The sequence below is a fragment of the Eschrichtius robustus genome, chromosome 11, assembly GCF_028021215.1.
Source record: "Eschrichtius robustus isolate mEscRob2 chromosome 11, mEscRob2.pri, whole genome shotgun sequence".
Taxonomy (NCBI): Eukaryota; Metazoa; Chordata; class Mammalia; order Artiodactyla; family Eschrichtiidae; genus Eschrichtius; species Eschrichtius robustus.
The window spans coordinates 63,223,224-63,247,680 of NC_090834.1; the positions used below are offsets into that span (position 1 = coordinate 63,223,224).

At 40.9% G+C, this 24,457-nt stretch overlaps 1 protein-coding gene across 2 annotated transcripts in view; it reads right to left on the minus strand.

Annotated features, from left to right (window-relative positions):
- The window catches only part of RNF121 (ring finger protein 121), an 84,104-nt gene that overhangs the window by 15,015 nt on the left and 44,632 nt on the right, over positions 1-24,457 (minus strand). For both annotated transcript variants that reach the window (XR_011075498.1, XM_068556528.1), the window contains exons 4-6: positions 8,491-8,645; positions 5,304-5,411; positions 2,379-2,499 (exon numbers count right to left, since the gene is read on the minus strand). Coding sequence is in view for 1 of the 2 variants with exons in the window: in XM_068556528.1 (XP_068412629.1) it covers positions 2,379-2,499; positions 5,304-5,411; positions 8,491-8,645 (384 nt within the window). In the remaining variant the exon portion in view is untranslated. The remainder of the gene's footprint in view (positions 1-2,378; positions 2,500-5,303; positions 5,412-8,490; positions 8,646-24,457) is intronic.

Genomic DNA, 24,457 nt, shown 5'->3' on the forward strand with positions numbered 1-24,457 from the left:
TGCATCTTAGGGAGGCCAATTTAATAATTCTATCTCCCAGAGGAGAAGCTAACTTGTGGATCAATTCTGAGCTCAGTTCCATTTGGACAGAAAAGGGATTCTGTAGATTGGTTATTAGGGACCCACCTGAGGGAATAAAGGCTATGCTTAAACTGGCAGCTGATAATAACCTTGAGATAAAGTTGGCAACAACCTGGGAAAATCAGAGAATTGGTCCTGTAAAAATAGAATGAGAAGAAAAAGAAATCACTAGAGGGTAAAGGACAGGATTCTCTGAAAAGCTGGCTGTGCCAAAGAAGCAGTCTCAGCGAACAGCTGCTGTTGAAAGTGAAGTTAGTAACTAGACAATCTCTGCTGTTGAAAGCGATGTTAGTAATTAGACAATCTCTGCTGTTGAGAGCGAAGTTAGTAATTAGACAATCTAGGGTCTGGAAATCTCTTCGGGGAGTGAACTGGTTAAAGGAAGAGCTGAAGTCTACACAAATAGATGAGACAGTGAAATGTTGCTAAAACATAAGACAGCTGTTCAGAAAAGAATCTAATAGGCTGTCTATAAAGTGACCCAATACACTCTGTTTTCAATTTGATCCATTACAGGAAAAATAAAAATAGTCCCAGGATACTGAGAAACAAAGTCCTAGACCTAAAACTGTACTTGATTAATGTTACCCAAGATAATAGCTGAGTCTTCTGCTTAACGTGAATTGCCCTAAGCCTACCAGCCCGTGGCACAAATGAGATCACAGTAGCAGTGACATACAAATTTGCACAGCCAATAGGCCCCCCCACCTGCAAAACTGCCTCAAACTCAGCAAGAGTCCCTGAGGTGCCTCATATGAAGTCAGTGCCAAGCTTTCTTGTACTTCTCAACTGGTCTCCACTGATACCTGCTGCCTAAAAGCTAGGACTGGTATCTGGACGCTCCAAGAGAACCTGCTTCCCTGATATTCTCCTAGGGTTTCTCTCCAACCTGCCAAACCTCTTGCTACCTCAGAAGTAGCAAGAACTTCTGAATGCCTTTCAGTCCCCACTCATCAGACAGAACCACGCTTATTTCAGCACAGAACTGGAGAAATGTCTATTAAACTTGGAAATATTCCTTCTTGTGGCGGGGTCTAATAGGATGATACTCAGATGGGAAGCACTTCTGTGTTGTTCACACAATTACAAAAAGAATGTATTACTTTTACGAACAGCAAAACAACAGACATTTTGAAAAAAAAGAAATAAGGATATTGAGTTGGGTTTCTTAGACTGGCTGTTACTTTATCTATATTTTAAGCTTGAAGAATCTCTGCATGGTCTCCACTTGGTCCTCTTGCAGCATTTCCTATCTCAGTGAAGGATCCAAGGAGTTGCTTGAGTTAGAAATGTCAGCTTTGATACCTACCTTTCTTTCCTTCATGTTTTTTCCTTCAGTCTCCAGAACCAATCTATATCCAAGTCCTGTCAACCTTACCTCCAAAATACCTCTCCAATAGTCCGTTTCTCTCACTTTTCACCATCTCTACCCTAATCCAAGCTACCTTCATCTTGCCCAGACTACTGCAATTGTCTCTTAAAGACTAAGTGGGTCACTCTGATCTGTGGACCCCTCTCCAATCTGTTCTCTACCCAAGCAGCCAGAATGATCTTTTCAAAGTGCAAATCTGATGATGTCATTTTCTATCTTAGCCCCCTAGTGTTTTTAGTATAAAAATCACAATCTTTCATTTGGCCTCTACGGCTTTTTCTAGCCTAGCCTTTGATTATTTCTCCAGACACTTCTACTATAATTCAGCCCTACAACCACATTAGCCTAGTTCCTTAAAATGCTCACCCTTTCTCCCACTACAGGCCTCTTACACATGCTATTTCCTCTACCTGGTATACATTTCACTTTTCACTTCATCTGGTTAACTCTACTCGTTGTTCAGGTCAGCTCAATAGTTACATCTTCAGGGAAGCCATCTTTGAGCCCCAAGACTAGGTCAAATGCCACGACTCTATTTGTTCATAGTATCACGAACCTCCCCTTCATAATATTTATTAAACTTATAATTTTAATAATATAATATCATAAAGTATCATATATAATTTATTTGTGTTTTTATTACTTTAATACCCATCTCTGTCACTAGACAGAGGCATTAAATAAGTATCTGTTGAGTGACTGTTAACTTCCTGAGGGGTAAAGTGATTCTTATAATGGCTTATAGTTAAAAATTCCAGGGTGCACCTGAGATCGGTTTTCCAAATTTTAAGGAAGGAATCTCCATACATACCACTCACATCCTGAAGGATTTTGTATGGCTTATCCCTTCCATCAAACAAGTGACGCTATCCTGAACTCTTTGGAGGTGGCAGGAGGCAGTATTAAAGAGCCCAAGTGAACTCACCCCTATGGTAGACGCCATGTAGTCTGCACACATTTCTGCAAAGTCCCGCTCAAGAACACCATAGTAGAGGCCATAGAAGAGGAGAGAAATGCCAAAGTCCATGGCGTCTTCTGGTTTGATCCTGTAAGGGAAGCAGCATGGCCTGTAAGGCCTGCCCTGAGATGCAACTGCTTTGGATTACTACTCTGGGACACATATGGCAGCATCTAAAGCTAGAAGCTTTAATAGCTGGAGCAAGTGTTGGCAAACTAAAACCAAATCCAGCCTGTTGCCTGTCTGTATATGACCTGTGGGCACCACCTGAACAGCCTAGGACTGGGAGCTGTGAAGACCAAGCCAGGGTATCCCTTTCTGCTCACTTCCCCACTCTGTTTCCAGTGCCTGCCTCCTCTGACTGATGACCATGCTTGCAGCTGCCTAGTTGGCACCTATACGTTGGGGACTCCACTACTGGCAACTGCTACACACTAAGCAGTGGAATTTTCAGTCTGGAAGTTAGCAACTCACTACTGAATTGCCTCACCTCCAGCCAGTTGCCCAAGTTGAAATGGCTGAGCCCTCCAAAAGGAGGGAAGGGCACAGCAGGATCTGGGTGTTACTGGAGCAGAGAGTGAAAATGATCCCAGGGGTCACCCGCCCCCATCAGGCCCCTCCTTCTGAGAATGTTTCATATGATGGCAAGTGGGCACAAAGTATGTCCACCATCTGAGACAGGCCACCCAGGCAAACAGGGTGGAGCAAGGGAGGAGTTTTCTCTCTTGTTATATAAGTACCTATACACCATCCTAGAGTTTGCCTTTTGTCCCACAAAGCCTAAAATATTTATTATTTGGCCCTTTACAAAAAAGTTTGCCAACCACAGCTTTAGAAAAGAAAGATAAAGTTAGTAAATATACACATACCAGTTACCATAAAATTTTAACTTGCATCTATACATATTCTGTATCATGTCATCAAAGTTAAATTTTGGTCCAAGTCTCCTTACTAAGGACAATAGACCTATAATATTAGGAAGTTTGTTTTAGTAATCCCAGGGACCAACAGTTTGCAATCTTGAGTCTTTAAATGTTTATTATAGAAAACTACCTTTGTTAAAACATTTGTACCAAGAACTGTACGTGTTCACTTAAAGTTGTAAATTACACGTAGCTTAGAAAGTTGAATTTGCCCACCAATCTTATAATATTTAACCTACTAACTAGACATCATGATCTTACACCAATTAACCTGATTAGTAGCATAAAAATGGTCAAGATTCTCAATTATGTTTCCCTCCTTATACAGTTTATCAAAGTAAAAAGAAACTGTAACTCTAGAATAAATACATTTAAAACATAATGGAGAATCTTGGTTTTTACTTTTTTTAACCATACAGGTTAGGAAGATATCTGGAAGTACCCTGGTTTTCTTTGATGAGATGTGTTGACTCTGATAAATTCCTGTAAATATTTGTGGAGCCTGTTTATTCTTTCAGCCTGTACTACCCCTGGAAGAAAGAATTCCATGGGTGTCCTCTCACTATATAAAGCAGGACTTATTCCTTTCAGTTTCAGAGACTCCTGCCTACAGTATACTTGGTTTGGGGAAGAGGCCAGTGGTCATGAATTGAAATTTGAATCCTAAATCTCTAGCTTCAATGCACTGTCCCAGGCTTAAGATTCCTCACAATCCACAGCCTACAGCTGTGGAAACCACATTTCTACCCTTTTCTGCCCTGCTTACTCACTGTACCCTCCAGTCCCAGAGTCCAGGATTACTTGGCTTCTGCCTTAACAGGAGGTGGAGGAAACCTGTATGCTGATACAGATATTTTGGAAAGCTTATGACAATATGAAGCAACAGCCAGAATCCCACTCCTGGTCATGTACCCTTAGGAAGCCACTCAGCAATGTTATCTGTGACAGCGCTGCACTGAAAAAACAACCTACGTGACCAACAATGGAGCAGGACTTAAAAGTCCACAGGTTAACTCTGTTTCCTGAGAAATCTCTTAAAGGTGGAATGTCAGCTGTGTCACAAAGCAGCAATGCTTATATGTTAAACCTGACCTGCGATTAGAACACTGCATCTGGACTGGGAGAGTTTTAAACCTGATGTGTTCCTTGGAGAAGTGGGGCTTCTGGGCCTGGCTGGCTCCCACACTCATCTGTGTGGTCTCATTCCCTCATATCTCAGCCCTGGGACTATTGTGAGGACTCCTGCAGACGCTGACCTGCTATTTCCTGTCTTGTATCTTTCTAGGTGGATCTGTTGCCAGGTGTGGCCAGCTGTGTCCCATGAGCTCAACTGTCTAGTCTGGGGTCAGCAAACTTTTTCTGTAAAGGTCCAGATTGTAAGTATTTTAGGTTTTGTGGCCCATATAGTCGCTGCCACAATTATCCAACTCTGCTGTTTTACTGCAAAAACAGCCATAGACAATGCGTAAACAAATGAATATGAGTGTTCCAGTAAAATATTTTTATTTTATAAAAACAGAAGGTAGGCCAACTTGGCCCACAGGATGTAGTTTGCCAACTCCTACTCTCCTTGAACATAAGACCACTCAGGTAGAGTGGATGTTACAGTAAACAATACACACATGGAAAAGGAAAATGGTTCTGTTGGGGTGATGGAGTTATGAGTAACTGGCTATAATCATTATTATGCTTACTTTTGTTATTATACTTTTCCAGTAAAATATAAATTCTTGGAAAGTACAACCAATGATTTGAGACTCTAACTCTGTATCATCCAGACATTCCTTTCTCTTTGCCAGCACAAATCATGGAAGGCCCACCCATCCTCCCATCCTCCAAAGCCCAAGTCTCCTATCCTAGGCACCACGTTCCCCTTGTTCATACTCAGGACCTGTCCCAGGAACAAAGGTACATCTCACCAGTCCCTCCTCCCCAAACACTAGCAAAAACAAAAGCAAAGGGTACTCACTTGAATAACAAGTTAAGACCAAAGAGGGTAAACATGACAGCCATGTAGCCAATGATGCCAGTGGCATAGCTGATTTTATAGATCAGCAGGAACCACTTATAAACCAACCTGGAGAAAGGAGAAAAAATTAGTACAGCTGACACAGAAACACTGGCCTAAGAGCCTCTGGACCACCAGAATCCCTTACTCTCACATCAATGCGGACATCAGGCTCTTTGCTTAGGACTTTTACTGAGCAAGGCTGGTCACTCCCTCAATTGCAGAAACACCTCCACATACCAGGGAGCTAGTGCTTTGTATTTTCCTGGTCTCAGACCAAGGGAAGAAAAGAGAAGTTTCAACCTCAAACAAAGAAAGTACACAGCTGACCTCAGACGAGTATGTCATCTCAAATTCAGGTTAGTTGGATGAGGAAGTGAAAATTAGTAACTATAGCTATGCTCAGAAGGAAACAGGTATTCTTATCAGGAAAGAGGATTCAAGGGAAGATGAATAAGAGGTAGAATTAGCTACAGGCTTTTGTAACTGCGCATGGTTAATGTGAATACTGCTTCACTCCTACCCATAGGCTAATAACAAAATGAATTATATCTAATGAGTTTGCTTCTGAATTTATTTTTTTTCCTGGAGGAGAAGGGATAAGGAAGGAGGCACTCAACGAATACCCTTGAATTGGATGTGTGTGCGTGATGAGGGTGGGGTGCAGTAGAATGGGGCTGTGTGATGCTCCTGAAGGAGGAGCCATGCTCCCTAGGATCCAATGAAAAGCAGTGTGGAATCTGGTTGATTGACTGCAACTAGGATCAGAGAGGTAAGATAGTTCCCAGAATGTACCAGAGCCTTTTAAATGCTATGGAAGTAGGTCCCTGATATCAGGGGCCACTGTTCTACCTGTGAGGAGAGCTAAGGAGTAACTTAGCAATCTGCCTGGCTCCTGAGAGCTGAGTAGGTTACTGCCAACCCTGCTGGGCCTCAGGGAGAATGCTCAAGGTCCCTGCCTGGGCCTCCCTGCTGTGGCTAAACCAGGGGCAATGGCTTCTCAGGCTGGCGGAGGGACCCAAACACCTTGCAGTGTCTGCCCTCAAAGACCACAGACAGCTCCATTATCCAGGGTTTGTACTGATCAGATGGGACTGAGACACAGTGGAAAGGATGTGGCATTTTAGGTTGAACCTGCATTAAGTGAGGTTTAGTAGCTGGGTAACCCCAGATAAGTCATATCAACCTGAGACAAGTTTACTTATTTCTAAAACAGGAACCCCCTGCTACCTTTCTCACTGGATTGTACACAGTGTATATAATTTCCTGGTGTATATAATATATGCTCAATAAATGCTGCATGAATAAATGTGGGTGTTTATGAAAGTACTTTGAAATTGTAAAGCACTATCGAATGCTAGTTGTTACCGTTATCAAAAACCTCCCATGTTATAGACACATTTTCAGTCATTTTAGCTAGATGTTGAAAATGTTACTTGATGACTCTTAACATGCTTTATTACAATTTTTCTTCATATTACCCTGTATGAGGTAGCAATTATTATCAGAGGTAACAACTATTATCACATTTTTAGGGATAAAGAATTCAACGCTGAGAAATGTGCAGTCTTAAGGGTCATATAATTAACAACTGGCAGGGCTGGGGTTTCCAATCCATATCCATCTGGCTCCAGAGCCCGTATATTCTATACTGGCTTTTAACGTAAACTACCACAGCCAGAGAGGGGCTTCTGGATCACTGACCTCACCTTGCAGATAAATTTTACTTTGTAGAATTAAACTCAGAAGGCCAAAGAAAGGCTTGTAGTAAAGTGGAACATAAGAGGCATGGGAAAAAGAGCAAGTTGCAACTTGGAAAACTTTGGATCGGATCGGATAGTCACAACTCTTGAGGCTGGCCGGTTCTTCTCTTAGGCTCTCCTGAACCTGTACACACGTGTCTCACAGTACTTACCAACTGCACTAAAACAGCTGCTTTCTTGTCCGTTTCCTCCATTAAACCAAGTACTCCTTGAGGGCAGGGACCATGTCTCTTCCAGCTCTGTATCCCCAGTGCTCAGCACAGGGCCTGACACATAGCATGTACTTGTTGAATGAATGAATGAATAAATGAGAAAATCTCTTTTTTTTCCTGTCAAGTATAGATATTAAATGACCTCTCAAGCTGGTTGGGAGGATCAAATGAGAAATGCATTTGGAAATACAAAGAATTATACAGGGGACTTCCCTGGTGGCGCAGTGGTTAAGCATCTGCCTGCCAATGCAGGGGACATGCGTTTCAGCCCTGGTCCGGGAAGATCCCACATGCCGCTGAGCAACTAAGCCCGTGCGCCACAACTACTGAGCTTGCGCTTTAGAGCCCGCGCACCACAACTACTGAAGCCCGCGTGCCTAGAGCCCGTGCTCTGCAACAAGAGAAGCCAACGCAATGAGAAGCCTGTGCACCGCAACGAAGAGTAGCCCCCGCTCGCTGCAACCAGAGAAAGCCTGCGTGTAGCAGCGAAGACCCAATGCAGCCAAAAATAAATAAATAAATAAATAAATTAAAAAAGAAAAAAGATGTATACAGGCAGGGGCTTCTTTGTGACCAAAGAAGGAAGTATTGTTTGCTGGAAAATTGTAAATTTGCTGAGATTCATTCATTCAACAAAAATTCAGAGAATAGGCTACTATGTGCCAGACCCTGTGGTAGGGCCTGGATATACAGTGACAAACAACATGGATGTGATTCCTGATCTCATAGTTAGTTTAGTGGGGGAGACAGACACTCAAAATAATATTTAGTTATAAACTACGATAAGTTCTATGAAGGAAAACTACAGGGCACTAGGAGAGAATGTGACAGAAAATCTAATTTAGAGATCAGAGAAGAGGTTACAGAAGAAAATGACAGTTATAATGAGACCACAATGACCAGGATTTGCTTACTTACTTTGTTAGCTTTTAATATAAACAGACCTTGATGTAAACTGTAAGGTAAGCTATAGGGAAAGACTTGGAGGTTTTTATCCTGTGAATGGGGCAGGAGGTCTCCCAATCAGCTCGTTTTGGTGGGGCTTTGTGCCAAGTAATCTTGGCAGACAAAAACTGCGATTTTTTCAATCTAACCCACCTGCCTCTCGTGCATCCCAACCCGTTAGTTCAGGAAGCCTAGCTCCTTCCCACTACCCACTACCTAAATTCTCACCTTGGGGTTGTCTGTACTAGTGGTTTTCGGGTGGCTCGGAAGGTGACAAAGGCTGTGACGGCAGAGAACAAGATCCAGATCACTAGGAACCTCCACCAGTGCAGCTTCACTGTGAAATAGAGGGGAACAACCCACATCTGAAAGAGGGTCACCATCTGAAACACAAACACAAGCACTTCAGCTCTAGCCAGCTCCCTCTGCAGCTCTATCTGCAAATCCAGAGCGCATCTTGTGTGTTCCATTTTAGCCTGATCCTCTCCTACATTTCCAATTTTGGATAAAGGCACCTCCTAGTGACCCAAGTTAGAAATCTGGGACCGTGCTTGACACCAACCTTTTACCCCCCCATCCGACTGTTTATTGTACATATTCTTTCCTTTACATTTGAGCCCTTGCTACCCCTTACCTGGCTGACTATGACCTCTTTGTTAAGTCTCCTTGCATTCGGTGTCTCCCCTCCAATTTATCCTTCCCAGGAGCACACAGTCTTGAAGTATGTCATCCCCCTGCTTGGAACCCTCTAAGGGTCCCCAGTCTACAGGATAAGATTCAACATCCTTAGACCCAACATCCTTAGACAGGCAGTCAAATCCCCCACAGTGGAGCCCCAAACTACTATTTCAAGGACCACCTTCTACCATTCCCCATGCCTGTAGTCAGGCTGTTCCCCTCAGGCTAAAACATCCTTCCCACCTGCCTTTCAGCCTGAGAGTATCACATCCAAGACACACAAAGCCTTCAGTCTCCCTTCTAGGCAGAATAAGTCATGACTTCCTATTGCTCCAAACGCATTTTCTTTTCTACCATCATTACAGTGCTTACCTAGAGTATGAGACTGGATTCAAATTCGTTCTCTAGCTTACTGTAACCTCCTTGAGAGCAGTGACAAGGCCATACTCATCTGATTCCTCTGTGCCAGGAAACTGTCTGGCCCATGACAGATCCTCAGTGAATTTAGACAAATGAGGGGAAAGCAAGACTAGAACCCTAAGAGGGAAGCACATTTGTTTTAAAGAGTATCTATTTTGGGGCTTCCCTGGTGGCGCAGTGGTTGAGAATCTGCCTGCCAAGGCAGGGGACACAGGTTCGAGCCCTGGTCTGGGAAGATCCCACATGCCACGGAGCAACTGGGCCCGTGAGCCACAATCACTGAGCCTGCGCGTCTGGAGCTTGTGCTCCGCAACAAGAGGCCGCGACAGTGAGAGGCCCGCGCACCACGATGAAGAGTGGCCCCTGCTTGCCGCAACTGGAGAAAGCCCTCGCACAGAAACGAAGACCCAACACAGCCATAAATAAATAAATTAATTAATTAATTAAAAAAAAAAAAGAGTATCTATTTTACTTTCCCTCCTTCATACCTTTACCTCAGACTTGTTAGCTACAGAGTTCCAAATGTATAAAACAATTCTAAGTCAGAAGTTTGGACCAATCACGAGTCTCCTGCTCCCCAATGTCTCCTAACTCCCTCCCCCAACCACCCAATTTTTACTCTTCTCAGGTGAGTAGCAGGTGTAAAAACAGATAATTAGCACTTAATAGAGGCTTTCTTCATTAAATGAATTGAAATTCATTTGAAATTCATTGAATTCAATTTCATATTAGCTAGTTTCCTAAAGTTCCATAGAAGAGAAAACTTTTGAGAAACTATTTACTCTTGGGGATTTCTAGACTAGCGCTGCCCAGTCCAAATATAATGTGAGTCTCATATGTAAGTTTAAGTTTTCTAGGGGGGAAAGCAGGGAGGGGGCTGGGGGTCATGGTGGGATGAATTGGGAGATTGACATATATACACTAATATGTATAAAATAGATAACTAATAAGAACCTGCTGTATAAAAATAAATAAATAAAGTTAAAAAAGAAATAAATGATGGAGAGGGTTTGGAGAAAAGAGAACCCTCCTACACTGTTGGTGGGAATATAAACTGGTAAAGCCACTATAAAAAAAAATAAGTAAGTTTTCTAGTAGCTATGTTAAAAAAAAGTAAAAAGAAACAGATGATCTTAATTTTAAAATACATTTTATTTAACCCAATATATCTAAAATATTACCGTTTCAACATGTAGTCAATATAAAACTATGAAATATTTTACTTTTTCTTGTACTACGGCTTTAAAATCCGATGTTTATTTTATATTTACAGTATATCTCAAAAAAGACCAGTCACATTTCAAGTGTTCAGCTGCCACATGGGACTGGTGGTTACAACACTGGATAGTGCAGCTTAAAGCATCTTTTTAGTGTTAAGCTGTCTGTAGCTACTACTCTCTCATAGACTGCTCTGTGGCAAGAAAAAGCGTTAAGTTTGTTAGTGTGATTTTACATATTAAAAAAAAAAAGAGAGACAGTGGAAGAGAATGGTGAGCAGCCACTTTGCTTTAGAGCTTCCAGCGCTGTGTGCCCACTGGTCAGTGAACAATGTAGCCTCAGTACCAATTCCACTGTATAGGAACGTGCAGTTGACTCTGAATGAAGCATTCTAAAGTATTCCGGCCTTACAAAAAAAAGTGTGAAAAGCACCAGGATGTACTAACAAACGGCTACCCAAATAATGTTCCAGGTGACATTCTAGGAGATACTTGGAGACCAGGAAAATACATCACAACAAACAACTGCAGATTATTTAAACTAGGGGATAAGGCAACCAGAATCGTGACACTAAAAGGGGGGTAGATGAAGGTGGTTGTGGAAAGAAGGGCTACAGGGTCTTTAGCCTTCACATTGTTTGCTTTAACAGGCTCATGGGGGTGTTTACAAAACAGTAGGCCCAGAAATTAGAGAAGAATTAAATCACGTGGCCTGGTCACATGTGTCCGCTCTGAGAAAGAACAGGAATTCCTATCTCCTTTGAGCTTTTCCAAAAACTTGGCTGTTACATAAAAACCACCAGCCTGCCCTAATAGCCTCTTTCCCACTCCCCATCAGTCACCAACAGCATGTTCTTGTGGGGGAATCCAGTAGAGATAATTTTCCCTACGTGAGCTGCAGCTCTGCATATTTTGGGTGTGAGAGGCAGAGGACCTGGATTCTATTCTGCGTTGAACAAAGACATAATTAGGAGTAAGTCCGGGCATTGGTGTAAAAGGAATGGAAAATCTTGCCTCATTTTGTAATGTTCAGGCTTGAAACTTTAAGGGTGTAAAGCTACTCTACTTACACATCATGAAAGATAAGAGAGGAGCGGGGGTGGGTAGGAAAGGGAAGGAAGGAAGGAGATTTAGGGACAGGATTCGGCTTTTTGAAACCAGATGGCCCAGTAGAAGCCCAGCAAACCTGGATTCTAGTTCTGTTCTGCCTCCAACTCAGTAGGTCACCCTAAGGAGGGCCTTCCTCCTTAAAGGAAGGGTTTGACTTGATTTTCAAACTCCTTCAAGCTCTAGCACGCTAAGGTTCTGTTAGGCAGCCTTGTATCTCAGACTCCCTGGGAGAGTGAAGGCAGAATTCACTCATTCATCCAAGTACTAACTTTGCATTTCATGAGAAGAGGAATGCAGAAATAAATAAACATGACCTCTAGTCCCTGTCCTCAAGGAGCTAACAGTCTAGCAGCAGGAGAATAACATAGATCAAACCCATATTTTAACGATTCTACAAATCCTTACACCCTTTCTAAAGAAGAAGTACAAATAGAAATCATTAAAGAGCAAATGAACAAAGCAGAATGCTATAATATAGTGAAATGAACAGTGATTTTAGAATTAAAGAGTTCTAGATATGAATCCCAATATGGCTATTTACTGTGTTACCTTAGGCAAGTCACTTAACTCTGACAGCCTGTTTTCTGAACTGTAAATGAGGTAAACAGTACCTGCTCTCATCAGGCTGTATAGGTCATGTGAGTTAATGCATGGAAAACTTTTAGAACAGCACCCAACAAGGCAAGCATTCAATGTAAGTAATGTAATAAATATAATGTAAGGATTCAATATAATAGCTCTTATATTTCAATGGCAGCAATGTATATAAAACAACAAGCATAGTTGCATGGTAAGCATTAAGTAAATGAGAGCTCTTATTATGGCTTCACATGATCAAAAATTAATAAAGCCACATATATAAGGGAGCAAAGACTGCAATGAGATAACCAAAGTAATCAACATATTAAAGGTGGTGAGGTTATAGCAATTTCTTTATAATGTTTAATTTGTCCTTTCCAGGAAAAATAAATGATCCAAAAACCCAAACCAAGGATTTGAAGCCACTTTCAGGTATTGAGACACTCTGTGCCAGGGAGGCTTGAAAGCCAGATTCTCTTCAAGGCCTGGAAAGCAGCTGCTGGGGTGAGAGCTCAGTGCCTGACAAGCAGCAGGCAGAGGGGCTGGGTGAACACAACAGTCTACCATGGGGAAAATGGTAAGTTACAATTTTGCCTGGTTAATTTACTTGTGTCTACTGTAGTATTTATTGGCATTTTGCTTACTAAATAAATTGAAGCTTCCTCATTAAGGAAGGCATTTTTAATGGCTAGCTTGGCAATAAATGGCTGAAAGTTACTCAAGAGTCTCAGAACAATAGCAGGGACTCTGGTGCCATCTGGTGGCGACACATGTGGTTTGATAGTTTGCTCAACCAAGTGCCTGTACTTGATGCTGTGAAAGGCACAAAATAATGGGAAGCCGTGGCCCTAACTTCTCTTCCAGAATTTGGGGTGATGAGACATAAATTCATGAATTGGGCAGCCATGCAAAGCATCAAGCACTGCTATGGGAGTTCAGAGGAGAGATGTAGCAGTGTGGTCAGGAGCTGTCAAGGGGAGACTGACTGGAAATGGCAGAGCTCTGTTTCTGAAGGAGGCTTCATTATGGCGTGTGCGCGTGCATGTGCGCGTGCGCGTGCGTGTGTGTGTGTGTGAAAGCCATTCATCCTTCTCTCCCTGAATCTGAAAATATGAAGCTGAAGTGAAGACTAGCCTGAAACTCACTCACTGATTCATTCAGCAAACATTTGCTGAGGAACAATCCCAGCTTCTCTGATCTGGAAGATAAGAATAACAACATCCCACTTCTCTCTCCACAAGGCTACACAGTTGAGTTGATGATGTTAGATGCTAACAGTAAGAGCTAGCCCAATTTAAATGGACTGTCTTTGTTTTAGATTTCTTTCATCTTAGAAATGGTAATTCACGAAAAGTCAAAAAAAGAGCTCCCAGATCACATCCTTCTCTGGGCACCAGCTCCCCTGTTAGTGTGCTGATGCTTGGCACTTCCGACTTCTGCCATTCTCATCACTTCTGTATCTTCCTACGTTATGGGGGCAGGGCCACCCGCCGTGCTTGGCTGAAGAGGAATACTGAGGGTGAAATGAAAACGACAAGCCCAGGTAGCTGAACAAAGTCAGAGACTCACAGCTTGAATCAGCATGAAAAAAATGCTGATAAATGGACAGAGATCAATTGGAAGAAGGTGTCTGGGATATGCTCTGCAGCTCTGGTCAATATTTTCATGAATGATTTGGATGAAAATACAAAGGATCTGCTTACCACACTGTGAATAGTACAAAGCTTGGGAAGGAGAGAGGAGCAAGGCAGTGAACATGGGAAACAGAAACAAGATCCAAAATGAATAAAGCTCATTCCTAGAGTTCTTCTAGCTCTAACATGCTGTGACCTGATAAGCTGAAATGAAGAACCAAAACCTTACGGTGAAACCTCACCAACTACCCAAGTATAGGTTGGGGAAGGAGTGGCTTAACAGCAGCTCATGTGAAACAGATCTAGGGGTTTCACCTGACCACAAACTGCCAGAGAATATACGCCAACAGGGCCATTACCAAAAAAGCCAAGGCAACACTACGCTGTTTAACTAAGAATAAACCCAGAATGAAGGAGGCAGCAGCTCTACCACTCTCTGCTGTCGAAGCAAACTTGGGCCCTGAGATCAGGTCTTAGGACCACAATGTAGAAAGAACAGTGATGAATAAGCATGACCACAACGGAGCAGCCAGGATTACAAAGGGTCTGGAAACCAAATCACATAAGGAAGAGCTGAAGGCACTGGCGTATTAGGCCTGGACAAAACTACAGGAAGCCATGGCTATTATCTGAAGATCACCCAGAGGCCGAGCAAGCAGATATAGTAGCACAGTTTCTGTGACCTGGTAAGACCCCATGTATTGCTGGAATATTCTACAGGGCAGAAACTTGGTTGGCAATTACCTCCTACCACACCCCTGGCTAATGGTCAACCTTACCACATGAAGCAGGCATTCCAATGATAACAAATGCGCTAGATAGTTCTTTCCTGATGCTGACCTGAAAAAAATCTGCCTTTGCCTCCCCCTTCTGCCTCTGGGTCAAACTCTTGTCCTTCAGAGAAGCACAGAGTAAATTTACTCCCTATTTCTTATGCTTACTCTCCTAATTTTATGTCTTTTTTTTCCAGGTCTTCTCCTCTCCAGGCAAAAGAGTCACTCAAGCAGTCATTTAATAAACATTTACTGGACACCAGGCTAAGGACTGGGGAATTCAAAGATAAAATACAAAACCGCCTCAAGAAGGAGAAGTCTACTGAGGAGAAACAAATAACTATAATCCAGAATGATAAGTGCTATAATGGAGTAGGCCCTGGTGGCCAAGAAAGTAGAGTAGAGGTGCTTCACTCAACGTGGAGGAATCAAGGAAAGCTTCCTGAAGAAGGCAACCTACCATCTCTGTCCTGATGGTCCAATAGGTGCAGGTGGAGAAAGGTATCATGATGCAGGGACATGGTATACCTGAGAGAGTACAACTAGTACCCGAGGGAGGTGTGAGAAATGAGCCTAAAGAGGTAGGCAAGGCTCAGAGGAGGCTGATCACACTTAGGAGTTTTTATTATATTCTGAGGAGAAAAGTTTTTCTTTCTCATAAGAAGTGGATTACAACCCTTTACCATCTTAGCATTCTCTAGCCACATTCTAGTAACCCTCTTAATGTCTTGGTCTGAGAAAAATCTATAGAACTTTAAAGATTTCCAGGTAGGAGATTTTGCCACTCATCCATTCCAGGAAGAAACAGCAGTTCAGGGGATAGGAGTCTGAAAAGATACTATATTTGGTAACAGACAGACATGATGAAAGCTTCTCCTTGGAGATCTTTAAAAATAGGATACTTTCCAGGCATAAACTTACTCCTTCCCCTAACATCCCTGAGGGAGCTAAGGAGCAAGTAAGATTAGATTCTCTGAATAGATGATGAAAAATGAGCTACAGAGAAGCCAAACAGCAAGTGTGGCCTGGGCTAGGCTGCCAATCCAGATCTTCTGTCTCCCAAGTTCTGCCTCCCAGCATCAGTCACTAAGCTGGGGGGAAACCCTGAGGAGGCAAGACAATGTAGAGCAAAGGGAGGTGGTTGTGAAACTACCTGAAATCCAAGAAAAGGGCTTGGGCAAAAATTATTAAAGGAAAAATCAGGGGAGTTAAAAACAGATATCACCATGGCAGAACTGACAATAATTTCCTGAAGCTTTTGGAAACCTCAAAAAATGGTTGAGTACGGTATGGAAAAGGGCACTTAACCAAGAACCAGATTTTACATCTGGCTCTCCAGACGTAAATTTAAAGGTCATGTGCTCCTGATAAATCACTTCAGGATTCTGCACTTTGGTTTACTCATCTGAAAAATGGTGACAAATCCCTATCCTATCTCATAAAGCTATTTGTTGTGAGGTTCCAAAGAGAGAACAGATGAGAAAAGTGTTTTTTTTTAAATCAACAAATTCAAAACTCTAAGCAGTTTAAGGTATTATTACTATTGTTGCTGAAAAGAACAGTACCTGAAATTTAAATACACAAAACCGTAAGATCGCTTGTTCCCAACAGCAGTTAATTTAGACTAAGTTTCTCTTCTTTTAAAGTGAAGTTTCTTTTCTTTGAACTCCTAAATTACAGAGAGAAGTTTGATACTTTTCACAGTGAAACCAGTAGGTTGGCATACTTGCTCATAATCAATCTCATGGCTGGCAACATCCATGCTGCTCTAGGTCCTAGAGTCTAGGACAGTGTTTCTCACTGGGAGTGAATTTTCTCCCCAGGGGACATCTGGCAATGTCTGGGGACATTTTTGGTTGTCACAATTGGGGGAGGGGTGTTACCAGTCATCTGGTGGGTAGAGGCCAGGGCTGCGGCTACTGCTAAACGTCCTACAATGTACAGGATAGCCCCCCGAAAAAATAAAGAATCATTTGGCCAATATGTTAATAGTCTCCCTACTGAGAAACCTGGTCTAGGAGAACAGAGCTAGTGTTTTTCTACTTAGTGGTCATGGATGCCCAATGGAAGGCTGGGCCACCAACCAGCACTAGTGAAGAACAGAAAATCTCATTCAGTTTGAGAGAAACAGAGCCTTATCAATTAATTCCATCATTCCTTGGCATGCCATAAGAAGCATTTTTTGGAAAGCTCTGACAGCTAATCTCAAACAGCTCATATTTCTACTACTCAACAACAAACCCAGTGCCTCTCCTTTACACAACATTCTTGTGGGAGTTGTTTTGTTTTGGTTCTTTTTTATTCCCATTCCTCACTCCACAGAGTGGAGTGTGTTTAATATGTATATTTTTGTGTTTAATATGTATATTTTAAATGTGATTAATATGTATATTTTTGATTTATTAATCGGCACTGTGTTGTGTATCTTTCAGTTTGTTACTTTTTCCACTCCGTACTATGCTTTTAAGGTCCACAAGTTGTTATAGGTACACAGTGTCATGATATGCATCCACCACATTTTGCCTATTTACCCAGAGATAGGTATCTAGATTGCCTGCAACTCTTCAATTAACTGCCAAACTTAACATTTAAATGAACACCCTCTCATATATCCTGTTAGGATATGCCACAAGACATGTATATATTCCATCTGATTGAATAGTGCCATGCTGCTCTCCACAATGCCTGCAACAGGCTTCACACCCACAAAGAATGCATGGGGGTTCCTACAGCCTCTGATCCATGCCAATACTTGGAAATATCTGGCTTTCTAGTTTCTAGCCAATCGAATAAATTGATAATTCATTGCTGTTTTAATGTTCATTTCTCTAACTACTAATGACTTTGAGCATCCCTTCTCAGGCTTGATGGACTTTTGGATTTCCTCTCCTGTAAACTGCCCGTTCATATTCTTTGCCCATTTTTCTATTGGAGCTTCTGTCTTTCCTTTGTTGATTTGTAGGAGTTACTTCATATAGTCTAGATACTAATCTATTGTCACTTTTAATCATTATTAATCTCTCATTCTATTATCAGCTAACTTTGCCTTTATCCAACAAAAATCCTTAATCTTAATATAATCAAATTTATCAAATCTTTATCTTATTAGCTTATACACTTTTCATTAACTTCATAATTTTGCCTTTCATAATTAGATCTTTAATCTATCTTTAGTTCCTTTTTGTATGCAGTGTTATATAGGAATTTAGTTTCAATTTTTCTCCATATGGTGAGCCAGTTTTCTCAACACAATCTACTTAACAATGATTATTTTCTTCACTGATTGGTGATTACATCTTTAGTGTATATTAAGTTCCCATCATACAAGGATTTATCTCTGAGATCTTCACTCTCTTCCATTGGTCTATTTGTCTATTCTTTTTTTTTTTTTTTTTTTAATTTATTTATTTACTTATGGCTGTGTTGGGTCTTCGTTTCTGTGCGAGGGCTTTCTCTAGTTGTGGCAAGCGGGGGCCACTCTTCATCGCGGTGCGCGGGCCTCTCACTATCGCCACCTCTCTTGTTGCGGAGCACAGGCTCCAGACGCGCAGGCTCAGTAATTGTGGCTCACGGGCCCAGTTGCTCCGCGGCATGTGGGATCCTCCCAGACCAGGGCTCGAACCCGTGTCCCCTGCATTGGCAGGCAGACTCTCAACCACTGCGCCACCAGGGAAGCCCTATTTGTCTATTCTTTATAGTATGTCTTAATATCTGGTAAGGTAAATCCCTGTCTTGGGAACTGCTTTCTTTCTTGCCTTTATTTTTGAACTTCTAGTAGAGAAAAAAGATTAATCAGAATCTCTGGTTAATGAATATTCTCATTAGTCTATGCATAGATCACTTTTGTTTTAATTTTTAAAAATTATTTTTGGGAGTTCCCTGGTGGTCCAGTGGTTAGGACTCAGCGCTTTCACTGCTGTGGCCTGGGTTCAATCCCTGGTTGGGGAACTAAGATCCCACAAGCTGTGCAACATGGCCAAAAAAAATTTAATTGTGGTTAAAAAAAAAACACATAAAATTTACCATCTTAACCATTTTTAAAAGTGTAGAGTTCAGTAGCAGTAAGTACATTCACACTGCTGTGCAACAGATCTCCAGAACTTTTTCATCTTGCCAAATCTGAAACTCTGTACCCATTAAACAACAACTTCCCAATCCCACCCACCCCCAGCCCTTGGCAACCACCATTCTACGTTCTCTCTGTATGAATCTGACTACTCTAGGTACCTCATATAAGTGGAAGTATTTGTGTTTTTATGACTGGCTTATTTCACTTAGCATAATGTCCCAAAGGTTCATTTATGTGAAGCAGTGACAGGATTTCTTTCCTTTTCAAGTTAATTATTTTTTAATAATATAACAAATACTGAACCCACCATCCAACATAAGAACTGGAACACCTAAATTTACTTATATTTAGCTACGTCCTCTTCTTCTCTATCCTATCCTCCAGTTCTCCATCCAACATCAGCCTTATCTTGAATCTTGATTTTATCATTCCCTTGCTTTTTAAAATGTGATCTTATCACTCACATACATATTTCTAAAACATTGTTTAGTTTTCATTGTTTTTAGCTTTCTTTAAAAGGTATAAAGTTATAAGTACTCTTCTGGGACTTTTTTCACTCAATATTATATTGTTAAGATTCATCCTTACCATGATTTGTAACTACAGTTAATTATTTTTGTGTTATTCCATATATTTATATATGTATTATTTTATAAGTTATATCCATTGTGAAAATATATCACAACTAACCAATCCACTCACCTATATATGGGTATCAGGTCATTTTCAAGTTTTTACTATTACAAATAGTGCTGATAGGAAAATTCTGGTACATCCTCCCTCCTGGGATGCATGTGCAAACTTTTCTCTTGGCATATATCTAGGAATTAAACTCCTGGATCATAGGGAATATGAATATCCAACTTTATAAACTCTTTTTCAAAGTGATTTCTCCATGAAACAATATTAACTGACTATTGCCCTAGCACGGGGCTAAAAAGGATCAAAGAATATTTGCTAATTGAACAAACAAACAAACAGACATCAGGGAAGAGTGAAGGAGAGCATAGGAGTCAGAGGGACTGGACGTGAATCCTGACTCTGCTAATCATTGGTTGAGTGGAGCTCAGTAATCTCTTTGAGCTTTAGTTTCCAGATCCATACAATGGCAAAAAAAAAATTACCCACCGCAGAGCAAAATACTTGGCACATTATGAAGTACTCAATAAACGGTAGCTGGTGTTATTAATTATGTTTATGTAATAGTGAAGTTCATACTTCAGTGATGGCCCAACTATATTTCTGCTCTGCTTCTCCTCCCTGAAGCCCATCTTCAGCCTAGAGCAGATTTGAATTTCAAGGTGAGGGGGTCCCTCAAGAACTATAAAAAAAAAGGAACTACAAACTTGCAGTTACAGCAAGTACCTAAAATCTGTTTAGGCAGGGAGAAGACCTTCAGATGCACCAGGATGGAAAACAAGGAATACCAAATGGGCCATCCAAACAGAATAGCAAATAACAGAATCCTCAGCCCACAGGGCGGTTCATAAATCTAGTCTACAAAAATTTCTGTACCAATTCTACAAATAAAATCAGATAGCAATCTGAGGAAAGATACCTGCAACATGTATGACAAAAGATTTATTCATAATATACAAAGAGCTCTTATAAATCAGTAAGAAACATTCCAAAAGAATCTTAAGCAAGGAAAGAAAATATGACCAAATACACCAAGTGGTTCAACTGTGAATAACATTTATATGTCACAATAATGTAAATAGGGAATATTTATTTAACTAAAAACTGGGAGGAAAAGTGTGTATGTGATGGGTATAGTGTAGCAGTATAAGATAATTACCACCTTCCATGGTAGAAAGTCAAAAGGAAAATTATATATATATATGTGTGTGTGTATATATGTATGTGTGTGTGAGTGTATGTGTAATCATGTTATTTAAAAATATAGAGGTCAGGATCAGAAAACAACTAAAAAAAGTTTAAAGTGGTTGCCACTGAAATAATAATCAGGGATGGATAGAGATAGGCAGAGGACTGATGTGTTCTGCTTTTTAAACCTTACAGAACTTCTTGACTTTTTTGTTTTGTTTTGTTTGTTTGTTTTGGCCACGCTGCAGCTTGTGGGACCTTAGTTCCCCAACCAGAGATCGAACCCATGCCCCCTGCAGTGGAAGTGTGGGTCCTAACCACTGGACTGCCAGGAAAGTGCCAGAACTACTTGACTTTTATTTTTTTATTATTTTTTAAATAATTTATTTATTTAATTTATTTATTATTTTTGGTTTGGCTGCGTTGAGTCTTCGCCACTGTGCACAGGCTTTCTCTAGTTGCAGCGAGGGGGACTACTCTTTGTTGCGGTGCCCAGGCCTCTCACTGAGATGGTTTCTCCCAATGCGGAGCACGGGCTCCAGGCACACAGGCCTCAGCAGTTGTGGCTCGCGGGCTCTAGAGCGCAGGCTCAGCAGCTATGGCGCACAGGCCCAGCTGCTCCGCTGCATGTGGGATCCTCCTGGATCAGGGCTCGAACCCGTGTCCCCTGCATTGGTAGGTGGACTCCCAACCACTGCGCCACCAGGGAAGCCCTACTTGATTTTTAAATTAGGTATTTTCACCCTATTAGATTGACAAAGATTAAAAATACTGAGGATTCTCTATACTCTCTTTAACACTGGGTAATAGCACTGTTTAACATCCCTTGGTGGGATTATAAACTGCTATAACTTTTTTGAAGGGCAATTTGACAAGATCCATTAATGATTAAATGGCAATTCCACTTGACCAGGCAATTCCATTTCTAGGAATTCATTCTCCAGAAACGCCGGCCCAGCTATGCAAATTATATATGTGAAAAGTTTACTGAACCATTGTTGCAACTGAGATAAACTGTTAATTAACACATCTATTAATAGACATAAGTTAAATTAAAAAAAAAAAATTTAAAAGAATACTATGCTTTAGTAGTTTAAAAGGATGGCACACATACTAATACGGATAGACATACAAACTAATATGGCTTGTATATCTGAGAGCCAGTACAGGCATACCTGGTTTTATTATATTTTGCTTTATTGCGCTTTGCAGATACTGCAGTTTTTTACATACTGAAGGCTTGTGGCAACCCTGAGTTGAACATGTCTATCAGCGCCATTTTTCCAACAGTTCATGTCTCTGTGTCACATTTTGGTAATTCTCACAATATTTCAAACTTTTTCATTATTATTATATTTGTTATGGTGATCGGTGATCAGTGATCTTTGATGTCACTATTGTAATTGTTTTGGGGCACCACAAACTAGGCCATATAAGACAACAAACCTAACAAACGTTGTGTATGTTCTGACTGCTCCACTGACCAGCTATTCCCTATCTCTCTCCCTTTCCCTGGGCTTCCCTATTCCCTGTGACACACAATATTGAAATTAGACCAATTAATAACCCTACAATGACCTCTAAGTGTTCAAGTGAAAGGAAGAGTCACACATCTCTCATTTTAAATCAAAAGCTAGAAATGATTAAGCTCAGTGAGTAGGCATGCTGAAAGCTGAGACAGGCCAAAAGCTAGGCGCCAGTTAACCCATGTTGTGAATGCAAAGGAAAAGTTCTTGAAGGAAATTAAAAGTGTTACTCCAGTGAACACATGAATGATAAGAAAGCAAAACAGCCTGACTGCTGATATGAAGAAAGTTTCAGTGGTTAGATAAAAGATCAAACCAGCCACAACTTTCCCTTAAGCCAAAACCTAATCCAGAGCAATTCTCTGAAGGCTGAGAGAGGTGAGGAAGCTGCAGAAGAAAAGTTTAAAGCTAGCAGAAGTTGGTTCATAAGGTTTAAGGAAAGAAGCCATCTCCACAACATAAAATTGCAAGGTGAAGCAACAAATGAGGATGAAGAAGCTGCAGCAAGTTACCCAGAAGATCTAGCTAAGATGATGAATGAAAGTAGCTACACTAAACAACAGATTTTCAAGCAGATGCCATCTATGACTTTCACAGACAGGAGAAGTCAGTGTCTGGCTTCAAAGCTTCAAAGGACAAACTGGCTCTCTCTTTAGGGGATAATGCACCTGGTGACTTTAAGTTGAAGCCAGTGCTCATTTACCATGCCCAAAATCCTAGGGCCCTTAAAAATTATGTTAAATCTACTCTGCCTGTGCTCTATAAGTGGAACAACAAAGCCTGGATGACAGCCCATCAGTTTACAACATGGTTTACTGAATATTTTAAGCCCACTATTGAGTCCTACTGCTCAGAAAAAAAAAAAGAGTCCTTTCAAAATATTACTGCTCACTGACAATGCACCTGATCAACCAAGAGCTCTGATGGAAATGTACAATGAGATTAATGTTGTTTTCATGCCAGCTAACAGAACATCCATTCTGCAGCCCATGCATCAAGAAGTAACTTCAACTTTCAAGTCCTGTTATTTAAGAAATACATTTTGTAAAACTACAGCTGCCACAGATATTGATTCCTTGTTTGGATATGGGCAAAGAAAACTGAAAACCTTCTGGAAGGGATTCACCATACTAGATGCTATTAAGAACATTTACAATTCATTGGAAAGAAGTCAGAATAGCAACATGAACAGGAATTTGGAAGAAATGTATTCCAACCCTTGTGGATGAATTTGAGGGGTTAAAGACTTTAGTGGAGGTAACTGCAGAAGTGGTAGAAATAGCAAGAGAACTAGAATTAGAAGTAGAGTCTGAATATGTGACTGAATTGCTACAATCTCATGATAAAACTTTAACAGCTTAAGAGCTGCTTCTTACACATGAGCAAAGAAAGTAGTTTCCTGAGATGGAATCTACTCCTGGTAAAGATGCTGTGAATACTGTTGAAATGACAACAAAGGATTTAGAATAATACATAAACTTAAGTTGCTAAGGCAGGGTTTGAGAGGATTGACTCCAATTTTGAAAGAAGTTCTACTGTGGGCAAAATGCTATCAAACAGCACTGGGTGCTACAGAGAAATCATTTGTAAAAGGACGATTGAAACAAACTTCACTGTTGTCTTATTTTAAGAAATTGCCACAGCTATTCCAAACTTCAGCAACCACCAGCCTGATCAGTCAGCAGCCATCAGCATCTAGGCAAGACCCTCCACCAACAAAAAGATTGACTCAATGAAGGCTCAGATGATAGCATTTTTCAGCAATAAAGTATTTTTAAATTAAGGTATGTACATTGTTTTTTTAGACATAACACTACTGCATACTTAACAGACTACAGTACAGTGTAAATATAACATTTATATGCCCTGAGAAACCAAAAATTTTGTGTGACTTACTTTATTGCATATTCACTTTATTGCAATGGTCTGGAACCAAACCCATGGTATCTCTGAGGTATGCCTATATTAGGTGGAAAATGTTGCAGAGCCTAATGGATGTCATAAATATCTAAAATTTTATAAATATTAACATATGCATAGAAAAAAATCTGCAAATGTAACAAATGTTTAACAGTGATTCTCTCTGGGCACTTCTGAATTTTTTATAACAAACATGTATAACATTTGTAATGAGAACAAAAACAAAACAAAAACAGAACGAAACCTCATCCTGTCTCTTGACAGGTCAGCTTTGTCCTCTAAGAATGAGACAGGCCTTCGCCTCTCTTGGTAATTCGATGATACAGATTTTAGAGCTTAGAGGGAGTACTTAGAAGAAGTCCAGCCAACCATTCCGTAAAACTCACAAAAATCTGCTCCACAACATCCCTGACGGGGTTGTCTAGCCCCTAATAAAACATAG